This window comes from Taudactylus pleione, unplaced genomic scaffold (assembly GCF_031769625.1).
Source record: "Taudactylus pleione unplaced genomic scaffold, aTauple2 ptg000734l, whole genome shotgun sequence".
NCBI classification, from domain to species: Eukaryota; Metazoa; Chordata; class Amphibia; order Anura; family Myobatrachidae; genus Taudactylus; species Taudactylus pleione.
This window is the reverse complement of record NW_028285136.1, coordinates 3790761-3802789: the sequence shown is the minus strand read 5'-3', so window position 1 is coordinate 3802789 and position 12029 is coordinate 3790761. Positions and strand designations below refer to the sequence as shown.

General features: G+C 48.0%; 1 protein-coding gene across 1 annotated transcript in view; it reads left to right on the top strand.

Annotated features, from left to right (window-relative positions):
* The window catches only part of IGSF9B (immunoglobulin superfamily member 9B), a 128225-nt gene extending 116455 nt beyond the window's left edge, over positions 1-11770 (top strand). The window contains exons 19-20 of the mRNA XM_088457037.1: positions 7786-7892; positions 11556-11770. Of these exons, the coding sequence (XP_088313163.1) occupies positions 7786-7892; positions 11556-11770 (322 nt within the window). The remainder of the gene's footprint in view (positions 1-7785; positions 7893-11555) is intronic.
* Positions 11771-12029: the final 259 nt, after the last annotated feature.

Here is a 12029-nt window from a genome sequence, read left to right as displayed (position 1 = left end):
AGAACGCATGGTGAACGCTGCTGGAAGCGCTGGACGGAAGCATCGTGGTCTGGGTCCCCCCGCATACCTCTCCGCTGTGGCTCAGGTCTGTGTATGCAGCGCTGTGTCCTACCAGGCCCTGTGTCTGTGTAGTTGAGTGATCAGCGCTGTTAGTGCAGGAATTGTTATTTCTCTGCATTGTATGTGACTGTGCTAGCGCTGCCTGTAACTTTTCTTCTCTAAACTGTCAGCTTTATTACTGTCCCTGTTCTTTCTGCTAAAGCCCTTGCGGTGCGGTGCTGCAGGGTGGTCTCTCGCCTATTTAATACTTAATTGGTGAGAGAGGTCACATACGTGGTGCCATCATGTCTGAAAGTGATTTTCCCCTCCGGCTACAGTGTACCACGTGCAAAGTACCGTTAGCGGAGGGGGAGGGTAGCGCGGAGGGCCTTTGCCGGCAGTGTTTGTCCATGGCGCGGCCTATTACGGTTACAGCACCGGTACAGGAGCCGCCCTGGGCTTGTTTCGCTCAGGCGTTAACAGCTTTAGTGGGTCAGTTAGCTCCGCAGCCCGCGTTTACTCCGATGGGTTTGTTCCAGCAGTCTGTGGTGTCGTCACCCATGCAGGGGTTCCCACGACAATTGGTGGTACCCCACAGTCTCCCTATTTCCCCGCTCCCGGGTTCTCAGGAGCCAGCGTGGGTTAACTCCCTGACGAGTTCTGTACAGCACTTGTCGGATGTGTTGCAAGGGGAGTCTGTGATGCGGCCTCATAAAAGGCCGGTGGCGTCTCTGTCCGCTCCTTATGAGGATGACGAAGGGACGTCTGATGATGGGGAGATTCTGGATCCTTACGATCAGGAACCTCTCCATACTAAGGACGCTTTACAGTCAAGGGTGCGCAGTTGTCTGCACAGCCGCCGGGTGTCCTTACACTCGGCGATGAGGTTACTGGGCTCCATGGTGTCGGTGTTCGACATGGTGGAATACGCCCAGTTTCACTCCAGACCTCTGCAGCACTTGATCCTGTCCAAGTGGAACGGGCTGCCTCAGTCTCTGAAGTTCCGGACGATTATGCTCACCCCGGAGGTTCGCCTGTCCCTTGCGTGGTGGTTACAGACGACCCACCTCAACAAGGGACGTCCGTTCTGGGTTCCAAATTGGGTCCTGTTGACAACGGACGCCAGTCTTCGGGGCTGGGGAGCAGTTTCGGGTCTACACTTGTTCCAGGGCAGGTGGACGCCGACAGAAGCGGAGCTTCCAATAAATATCTTGGAACTCCGTGCGGTCTTCAATGCTCTCCAGCAGGCACAGCGGTTTCTCCAGGGTCGCCCGGTGCAGGTCCAGTCGGACAACGCTACCACCGTGGCCTACATAAACAGGCAAGGAGGAACTCGCAGTCGGGCGGCTCTCGTAGAGGTCTCTCGGATCCTGGTTTGGGCGGAGCGCAATCTTCCGGCCATATCAGCGGTCTTCATCCCGGGAGTGCTAAATTGGGAGGCGGACTTTCTAAGTCGCCAGGACGTTCATCCGGGGGAATGGTCCCTGCACCCGGACGCTTTTCAACTACTGGTGGACAGGTGGGGTCTTCCAGAAATCGACCTCATGGCGTCCCGGCACAACAACAAGTTGCCGGTGTACGGGTCTCGCACAAGAGACGAAGGGGCGTCTCTGGTGGATGCTCTGTCCGTCCGGTGGACGTTCCGGTTCGCATACCTGTTCCCTCCGGTCTCCCTTCTTCCACGGGTAATCCGGAAATTCAAACAGGAAGGAGGGACACTCCTGTTGATAGCTCCCGCGTGGCCCAGACGGCACTGGTTCTCAGACCTTCAGGGTCTGTCCGTGGACAGTCCTCTGCGGTTGCCGCTACGACCGGACCTTCTGTCTCAGGGTCCTTGCCTTCACCCAGACCTGACTCGGCTGTCTTTGACGGCGTGGCTGTTGAGACGGCCATGCTGAGGTCCCGGGGGTTTTCCAGCTCTGTGGTGCGTACCATGTTACGAGCTCGGAAACCGTCTTCCGCGAGGATATACCATCGCGTGTGGCATACGTTCTTCCAGTGGTGTCGACCAAGAGGTTATGCACCGCGGGAGTTTCGTCTGTCTCGGATTCTCGCCTTCCTGCAAGCGGGACTAGATCATGGGCTTCGCCTTGCTTCTTTGAAGGTACAGGTTTCGGCCCTATCTGTCTGGTTTCACCGTAGGATTGCTACAATCACGGATGTGCGCACCTTTATGCAGGGTGTTCTCCGCATTCAGCCACCTTTTGTTCCACCTGTGGCGCCTTGGGATTTGGCTGTGGTCCTGAGGGCTCTCCAAGGACCGCCGTTTGAACCACTGGGCTCAGTGGATCTTAAATGGCTAACAGCTAAGACTGTTTTCCTTCTGGCCATTGCTTCGACCAGACGTGTTTCTGAGTTAGGGGCTCTTTCTTGTAGACCCCCTTTCTTGGTTTTTCATGGGAACAGGGCAGTGCTCCGCACTCGGCCCGAGTTTCTTCCCAAAGTTGTTTCCCAGTTTCATGTTAACGAGGAAATAGTTGTTCCGGCCTTTAACTCACCGGGTCTTTCCGTGGGTGAGGCCTCTTTGGATGTTGTGCGGGCCTTAAGGACTTATGTGGACCGCACTTCTTCGTTTAGGAAGTCGGACGCTTTGTTTGTCCTCTATGGCTTCCGTAAAAAGGGTTGGCCTGCTTCAAAGCAAACTTTGGCAGCCTGGATCCGTATGGCTATTTCTGAAGCTTATCTTCATGAAGGCCTACCGGTCCCTCCTTCTCTGAAGGCTCATTCCACTAGGTCTGTGGGTCCTTCGTAGGCAGCTCGACGTGGTGCCTCGGCAGTTCAGATCTGCAAGGCTGCTACGTGGTCCTCTGTCCATACCTTCGTGAGGTATTACAGGTTTGACACCTTCGCCTCTCAGGATGCTTCCTTCGGGCGGCGGATTCTCCTTTCTGCACAGGAGCGTCCCCACCCTTAAAGGATACTGCTTTGGGACATCCCCAAGGTATCCTGTGGATACCCTATGGACCCTGAAGTAGAAAATATGAGATATGGTAAGAACTTACCCTTGTTATCTCTATTTCTACGAAGTCCATAGGGTTCCACAGGACTCCCGCCCTGTCGCACCTGTGCTGCAGATGGGCTTTGCTCTGGTCACCGGTTTTCCGTCTCCCTCTGGTGAGAATGTGATTCTTGTATGTGTCCAGATCTTTTTTCTCTCTCTTCCTTCTCCTCCTCCGGCCTATGGCTTGATAACTAACTGAGGTGCCTTGGCTCGGGGGCGGGGTATAGGAGGGGGACCCTAGTGCATCCTGGGAGGCTGAAAAGCTTAACTCTATGGTGCCCAGCGACTGACGTCACACCTATACCCAAGGTATCCTGTGGAACCCTATGGACTTCGTAGAAATAGAGATAACAAGGGTAAGTTCTTACCATATCTCATATTATATATTATTATCTTAATTGTTCCTAACAATTACTGCTGCGGTGATAACCGTCACATAAACGCTGTTGTAATGGAGACCCAAGGTACGAGAAATTTGCTGGGTGTTCCTGGGTGGGGAAGGGGGGGTGACTATGTGTATGCACGCAGATCGTCTAGTTTACGGGCGTGTTGGGGATTGTCGCTGGCGTGTGCCTGAAGTATTTGTACAGTATACACAGATACTCAGTCGTTCACTTTGTGGGCATACTCTGCACCTGCCATAGGACTGGTTCGTGTTTCGATGGTGCGATTCATGATGGCATCTAAAGATGCCCCAGGTGGCATTATAGCCTCCACAGACGCTGACAGTACAAAAAGTCGCATACGGATGACGGGGAGGGACTTTGTGGTAGCATTTATAAAAAGTCGCAGGCGGGTGAGCGCCAATACTGACATACCCTGTTTTTATTCATCCGGTTATGGAGGACATCTTGTGATTTTCTCAGACCAGGACACCTGTAACATTACTGCTGTTATGGAACGTGATATATTCACTGGGCGCAATTCACAGACGTGACAGATGAGAAGAGCTTTGTCACTCGCATGCCACCTACCGGCAGTCTAACTGGAGAACATGAATAAAAATATAATATTCTTACAGATGTGCCCTCATACATCATTGCTGAAGTTGCGCCAAACGGCCCCACTCGGTGCGCCAGGTCCCGGGTGACTGATAGAGCTAGGCTTCGTTTTTGCATCTTATTTATTTGCTGAAATTGCATCTTCTTCGAAGTGTGACTAGTAGGCACCAGGAGACTGCGCTGATTAATTTGATATGCGGCACTTGTATATCTTTGCAACTGAGTCTCTTAATCTTCACACAAAGTGCTACAATGTACGGGCGCAGCTTTTTTTCCACGACAATTTTTTTATTGTGCTTCGTATACAGACTCAGTCGCACACAGATCTACAAGTGACGCATATCGAATGAATCAGCGCAGTCTCCTGGTGCGTCCTAGTCCCATTTCGACTAAGATGCATTTTTGGTAGAAAAAAAAAATTCAAAAAGACTCCCGGCGCTACCAAATTTGCCTGGAACCTGGCGGCTCATTCACGCCAGGCATCTCGTGCCACGTGGCATGTTTAGGCTAGGTGTATCAAGACACGTCTGTAGTAAGTGTTAGTGAAGGGTTTTTTTTAAAAGGGGTTTTGAGTCACATTAAGGTCCACACCTCAAAAAAAAAACACTTTTCATTTACACGTAAAAACGTACATTTTGAAGGAATGTGTTAGTTATGGTCATCGTGCTTCACAATTTATATTCCTAAAGATAAATCACCAAAAAATATAATCGTGAATTTGCCATATGATCATATTCTGGAAGATCTTTGTTGTGAATTCCGTTCAGAGGGCCTGATTCAGAGCCGGACGCTATTTGCGGACGGACGTTCAGGAAAAGAGGGTGGCTATTCAAATGAACCGTTCACTCTTTGCGGTCTGTTCACTCCTCCATGTCTGAACGAGCGAACAAATCTTGCGGTCGTTTTTTGGATAACTACACCCCCTGGCCGCTCGCATCCTACGTCATGTCCGCTATTTATTAGATTAATCGAGTACATCGACCAGCGTATGAACTGCTCGCTATTCTTGTGGTTGGTTTTTCCTACCACAATCTTGCGAGCAGTTCTGACTATAAAATAACCCAGTGACATGGTCAATGACGCTGCTATATTAATTATGCACACCCGTAAAACGCCCGTTTTGACCTTTAAGCACGCCTGCGTTCTGATCTCCACTCCCCGTTTTCAAGCACCTTCCCCTGTTACCACCCACATACGCCTCCTCCTGTCACTCAAAATAGCAGGCATTCGCTATTTAGCGAACAAACGATTTTCGGCCGCACTGACTGGTTCGCGCATGCGTATTACGATCCGTACGCATGCGCAGTTGGGCAAACATCGCTTGGAACGAACGAACGGCCGCTTACGAGCGGCTCTGAATCAGGCCCAGTGTCTTCTGACCAAACAGCTCAATTTGCAGGGAATCCGGCCCCAGCTGCATCAGAATTTGTGGAAGTAATGAGAACTCTAGACACACTAATTAGGCAATGGCTGCGTGTTGTGTGCACCATTGATATAGTGCATATAATATACACAGCACTTTACACAGCTACTAATTATAGACAGAAGTGGTAATGTAAGGGAAATGGTAACGATGATGTTCTCTAACTCAAAGAGCTTGCAATTTAATGCCCAGAGCTGTAAAGATGGGGGCTCCAGGCACTGTTAAGGGGGGTACCCACTTAGCGATTTAACCAAGCGATTGCACGATGCCCACATCGTTATCGTGCAATCTCTTGCAAATCGCGCATGCATCAGGCATGTCTTGGTCGTAAGCGACCAGCGATGCGCGTGGCCGCTGGTCGCTTCCGACATCGCCCGTACATACATGCAGGTCAACCTGTACAGTGGCACATTACAATCATGTATCTCCGATTCAGCCTGCCTGGAAAATACCATACGTTATAGAAAAAAAGACTAAGCCATGGTACTTCCTCTGATATGGGTGGAAGCAGTCCTGCTGTACTTGTCAGTTGTTCCCCAACATAAACATTTAGATTTATTCTGTTATGGTCCTTAAACATATGGGGTAAGGAAATATATTTTTATAAAAAGTGGATCGCAGAGGCCCCAGCAGTTTCGTCCAAGAGCTACTGAGATCAAGATCCATTTCTCGTCCAGCTGCCAGGATGGAGTGAGTGACCCCACTGTCCCATGAAACATGAGCCCCTGGGGCTGTATAAAGAAGCCATTTAGATTATTGTGGACACTTGTGCTGAGTTTTACTTATCGTAAAAGGCGTACACAATGACACAACAGCACTGCTATAGTTATGTACAGCCTCCGACAGAGTAGGAATGGACATCGATGGTCATTGTTTGCATCCATCAATGTTTTTCTTGTGATGGTAGTGGTTTTACCATTCGATGGTGGCATTCCGATGTTTGCTGCCACTGAATGGTAATGATTCGGTGGTGCTCTGTTGGTTACCCAGTCCCGTCCCCTGCCAGCCAGGCTATAGGGCTATTGCACAGATAGATTGGCTCTGGTTCAGAGACAGCGACTGTGACGTGAAACGCGGCAAATCTGTTGATTCCACGGACACAATCTGAAGTGGACCCCCCCCCCCCCACACTTTGCTTGGTAATATTGCATATTGGAATGTAAGCCATTAGTACTATTACTTAAGGTGCATACACACACAACGATTTTTTTGAACGATTATCAATAACGATATCGTTCAATCGTTGAAAAAATTGTTCACTTTTTGAGTTAAAACAAAGAACAATTATCGTTCATGCCCGTTCACATTTGTAGTTTGTAGTTCAGTCAGACTGACCAACTCAACGATTTTCGGTAAGGGAATATGCAAAAATCGTTTGTAGTTCAAAAAAATCGTTCATTACATTTAGTAAATGAACGATTTTAGTAAACGATTGTCGTTAATTTTTCCCTTGAAAAAATGAATGAAAATCATTTACTAGAATCGTTCATTTACTAAATCGTTGTGTGTGTATGCAGCTTTACAAATCCACAATACTATGATATATTTCATGGTAAGGGATCTGCTGGAGACTTTAGTCAAAATAGGTTGTAAAATGATACAGTACAGGAGCTGATTCAGATTTGGAAGGATAGCAAAAAAATTAAAAAAGGTGCAACTTTGCACCAGAACCAACCATGCTGCGATGCAAGAGGTACAGATACATTTATTCTGTTTGCATGCAGGGTAAACACCGGCTGCTTTTGTATGGAGCCCACAATACTGGGCGGTTTTGTTTTTACATTACAATTTAGTACAGGCCCCTCCCAACTCTAATTCTGTCTGCACATTGTGAATCTCCCCCTCCTTCAGTAGATATATAAATTTGCTAAGGTTTTTTTTGCTTTGCTCCCGTCTCTGAATCAAACCCATATAGTGCAATTCTCATTACTTAGTACCATAGATTATAAAGTGTACGTCAAGAATACTGCCTGTATTACTTTATATGACATTAATGGGGGCCTGTTGCTTGCACCCAGTGAGGCAGATGAACCATCATGCATGACACTGAATCAGCTCACAATCCCATCACAGTAGCTCACAGAGCGTCTGCCTTCCCTGTGCGTATGTGACGGTAACATTAAGGTTACCAGTCACAAAATCCTGCTGTTGCGTTATTGGGTTCAGTGCACGCTATATTCTTGAGGCACCCTCTAGCTGTATATAAACTACAACTTCCAGCATGCTTTGCAAGTGGCGCCTGGCAGAGAGTACAACCATGGCTTCTAATATGTTTATCTGTTTCACACCAAGCCCTAATCTCCATTTCCTCTCCTCTGCAGGCTTGGGTTAGCTGCTGTACCTGAGAGGTCGGAAGTTGTGAGAGACATCCGCGATCACATGTCCAAAAAATCCACCAAGAGCAGATCTAAATCCAGGAAGCACTCCGGTAAGAGACGTAGACCCCCGACACAAACCACGGAAACGTTTTCGCCCATTCATATACCCCTTGTCATGATGTGATTGACGCACTGCTATGAATGGAAAAGGCCTTAGAGTTTGTAGATGTATCAGGTCTTGGAGAGAGTTAAAGTGGAGTAGTCATCTATACCAACCAATCAGCTTCTAGCTGTCATTTCAAAGACTGTGCAAGATTAATGACAGCTAGAAGTTGATTGGTTGCTCTGGAGAACGTCTCCATCTCTCTCCAAGGCTTGGATACATCTTCCCCTAGTCATCCCAAAGCAGGCATTGAGCTAGAAGAAATATTTAAAATCATGGAGACGTTCCCTCTGTAGTTCTCCTGCCCATTTTTCCACTTGTTTTGTCAGTCTTTTTTGGGGTGTCTTGTGAGAGAGCTGTAAAGTTGTATCACCCGTGATACCCACAAGTCCATCGCCGATAAATTCCTCAGGTATACAGCTGAGAATATTGTATAGCATAGAACATGAGGATGTTTCGGTCCAGAGTCTGGATCTTTAAACCTCTGAGTTTGTTAGAAGAAAAAAAAAACGACCCATTTATAAAATTTCCAGAACATATCCCACTGAACGTTTCAAGATGGCACCTCCGTAATCCTGTTTGCTGTTACAGAAGGTTTCTCAGGTTTACAGTGTAAACCGAATAGGCGCAGACGTATCACAACCAGTGCTATGATTGTAATGCTATTTATTTGTAGGTATGGGTGCCGTCCAAAAATTCTACATAGATTGGTAAACCAACAGTGCCACCTGAGGATATAAGATGGTACTGCACACCTTTAAAGAAAATAATTTACATTTTGAATAATGTATCCGCAGCAGGTATAGTGCCCCTCTGCTTTATTCAGCATAATACACCTTGCAATGTATTCCAATTTTATTCTGCTAGACTAGAGGCGTTGATCTTAATGGTCGAAGCTTCAATAAAATGTTGGGTTTTCTTTAGTTTTAAATGTGTACTTACCTAGCTATGTATAATGTGAGTAATATTCAGGAAACTTTTACATGCATGAGCTCATATTGAAGTGTAGAAATCACTGTTGGGCATTTTAATGCAGTTGCCACCCTTGAACACAGCTATTTACTAACATCTGTAAGTTACACTGAGCTGTTTTACAACCTGATAAACAGACACACTAGGAAAAATTCCGCCTGGCCCTTACTTTTCAATGCTGTAGTTAAATGTATACATAACGTGTATAACTAATCATAGTAGAATTACAGTAATATGTCAGTTTTTTTCTAGATTGTCAAATCTTGTGATATACTGTAAGTAATAACGTACTGAGGGAGATGTATCAAACCTTGGAGAGAGATAAAGAGGTCTATTTACTACAGGGCTTGACAAATTTTTCTAAAATCTAGGAGCCAGGATGAAATTGTAGGACCCTGACCACCGCCCCCCAAAACAAATTGCAGCAGTGAGTGAGGAGCACAGCTCTGTGTGTTATACACACTATACTAGTCCACAAAATGGTCACAGCTGAATGGATACAGTAAAATGGAGGCCCCCTCACTGCTCTGCACAGTTCCTCTGCTCCACCCCAAAGTAATAACGGACCACATTTCACATAAAACAATGGTGCCAGAAAGTACAACAGAACCCCCCTGCCCTCGTGGTCACACCACTATCCCTCTGAAGCCGCTCCGCAATCCTTGGCCACGCATAGACCCTACTACCGGAGAGCTCTATGCAACCAGAGATAGGAGACAGTAGACAGCCGGGGACGTACAGGAGGATCAGCGTAGACTGGGACAGACAGCAGGGATCAGAGCAGGCCGGGACGGACACAGGCACAGCAGTCACCGCAGGCGACACTCAGCACATGCACTCCTGTGCATGATATGAACACCGCAATACTATAGGCACAAATCTCTGCCAGAGCTGATGAGGATCTGCTTCCTCCCTCACTGCAAAATCTGGTAGCCAGGCAGCAATATCTGGTAGCCATGGCGACCTGGCCCCCGGGATTTGTCGAGCCCTGATTTACTAAGCTGTGTTAGGAGATAAAGTGAACGGTGATAAGTTACCAGCCAATCAGCTCCTAACTGCCATTTTTCAAATACAGCCTGTGACATGGCAGTTAGGAGCTGATTGGCTGGTACCTTATCACCGTTCACTTTATCTCCTAACACAGCTTAGTAAATAGACCCCAAAGTACCAACCAATCAGCTTCTAACTGACATTTTACCGGCTGTGTTTGAAAAATGAGTTAGGAGCTGGTTGGTACTTTTTTGGCTAGATTTACTAAAGCTCCTAAAGAGGCAAGTGGTGATATTGCCCATAGCAACCAATCAGATTATGTGTATCATTTTGTAGAATGCAATAGAGAAATGAAAGCTAGAATCTGATTGGTTGCTATTGGCAACATCACCGCTTGTCTGTTTTAGAGGCTTTAGTAAATCTACCTCTCTCCAAGTTTTGATACATCTCCCCCCACTATCTTACCACAGTGTGAGCCTGATTCTGAGTGGGACGCACACTGCCGATGTCGGACGCTGTTGAGTGATTTTTTTTCTTTCTACTACGCATGCATCTGCATTTTCGTGGGCTCAGAGACACAGGACCTCATTCAGAGTCGGTCGAAGCGGCCGCACAGTCGTACGGGAAAAGGGGCCGTATATGCAAATGATTCCCTCGCAAGTTGCGTCCCTAAGTTCAGATCGGTAGCTGGCCGACCAAGGGGAGGAAGCGGTCGGAAGACAAAAAAATACGCCCCCTTCTCGTACGCATTGCACGTCATCTCCGGGCATATAAGGATTAATCGAGACCATCGGCAACCATCGGAACTGGTCGTAGAGCTTAAGGTTGACCATACCTTCTCTTAAGCTCTACGATCATGTCAGTGTAAAAACCTCCCATATCACATGTGCCATGACGCTACTTTGTTAATTATGCACTCCCATAAACCGTATGCACTCCCACAAAACGCCGTTCGCATAATTAGGCACGCCTGTGTTCGGATCTCCACTCCCCCGTTTTCAAGCACTTTCCCCTGTTACCACCCACAAACGCCTCATTCTGTCATTCAAACTACCGACCTGGCTGTGTTCAAGGAGAGAGAAATTTCTGATCGTAGCGGCTAGTTTGCGCACGCGCATTGCGAACTTTACGCATGCGCAGTATAGTGTACGACCGTGCGGCCGCTTCGACCGACTCTGAATGAGGTCCACAGTGTAGAACGAGATGCGTGGTCTCAGAAATGTCTTGCAAATGTATTGGGCGTCCCTGGGCGTTGACCGTAAAAGCGAGAGGGAGGTGGGTATGCGGACGTTTTAAGCTGGTTCATTTTATGGGTACGCTATGGGAGTAAACTCGGATGCATAAATGATAACATTGGAGGCCGTACTCTGCGAAAACAATCTGCACCTAGCATGGGGCTGGTGCGACTTTCAACGGTGCGACCGATAGTTGCGTGTTTAGACGCACCCAGCATGGTTGCAGCGTCTGAAGACGCCCAAAGTGGGTACCCCAGTCCTGATACGTGTGACTCAGAATCAGGTCCTGTACAACCGTGTTTCCCGCCCAGTGAGTCACATCCAACGTAGCATCGCTTTGGTAATATATTGCGTAATGTCTTATTAAATGCAATATTGTGTGTGGTTAATGCGCATTGTCTTCTCTCTATCAGATGGGTCCACCTCACAGGTCCACCAGCCGCCCATAGCCACGTACACCGACACCCGCTGCATCCGCAGGAAGAAACGGCCCACGCGACAGGACCCCCTCTCTCGCCTCTCTGCCCTGAGGGACGAGATCTGCCACCGTTCACTGTCTGACGATCGGGCTGCCATTTTGACCAGCACCGAGCCCGACGACTCATGCGGTCATGCCACCCTTCTGTGACCACCCTTGGAGAGAGGCCTGGGCTTCAGGCCCTTTCCGTCTCTTGGTGCTGCCCTCCCTCTGAAAAGAGCTGTACACAAAAGCATGAGCAGCGAGTCATGCGTACATTGCCTACCTCACCAACCCTGTGTGTGCGTGCGGAGGGTAAACTCATTGCCGCATGGAGCAATCTACAGTGTTAAGACTTATAGATGTGAGGATACATGCGTAGGTCACAGCTCTGTGCACTGTGTATGATGTGACTATAGCACATGTGGCA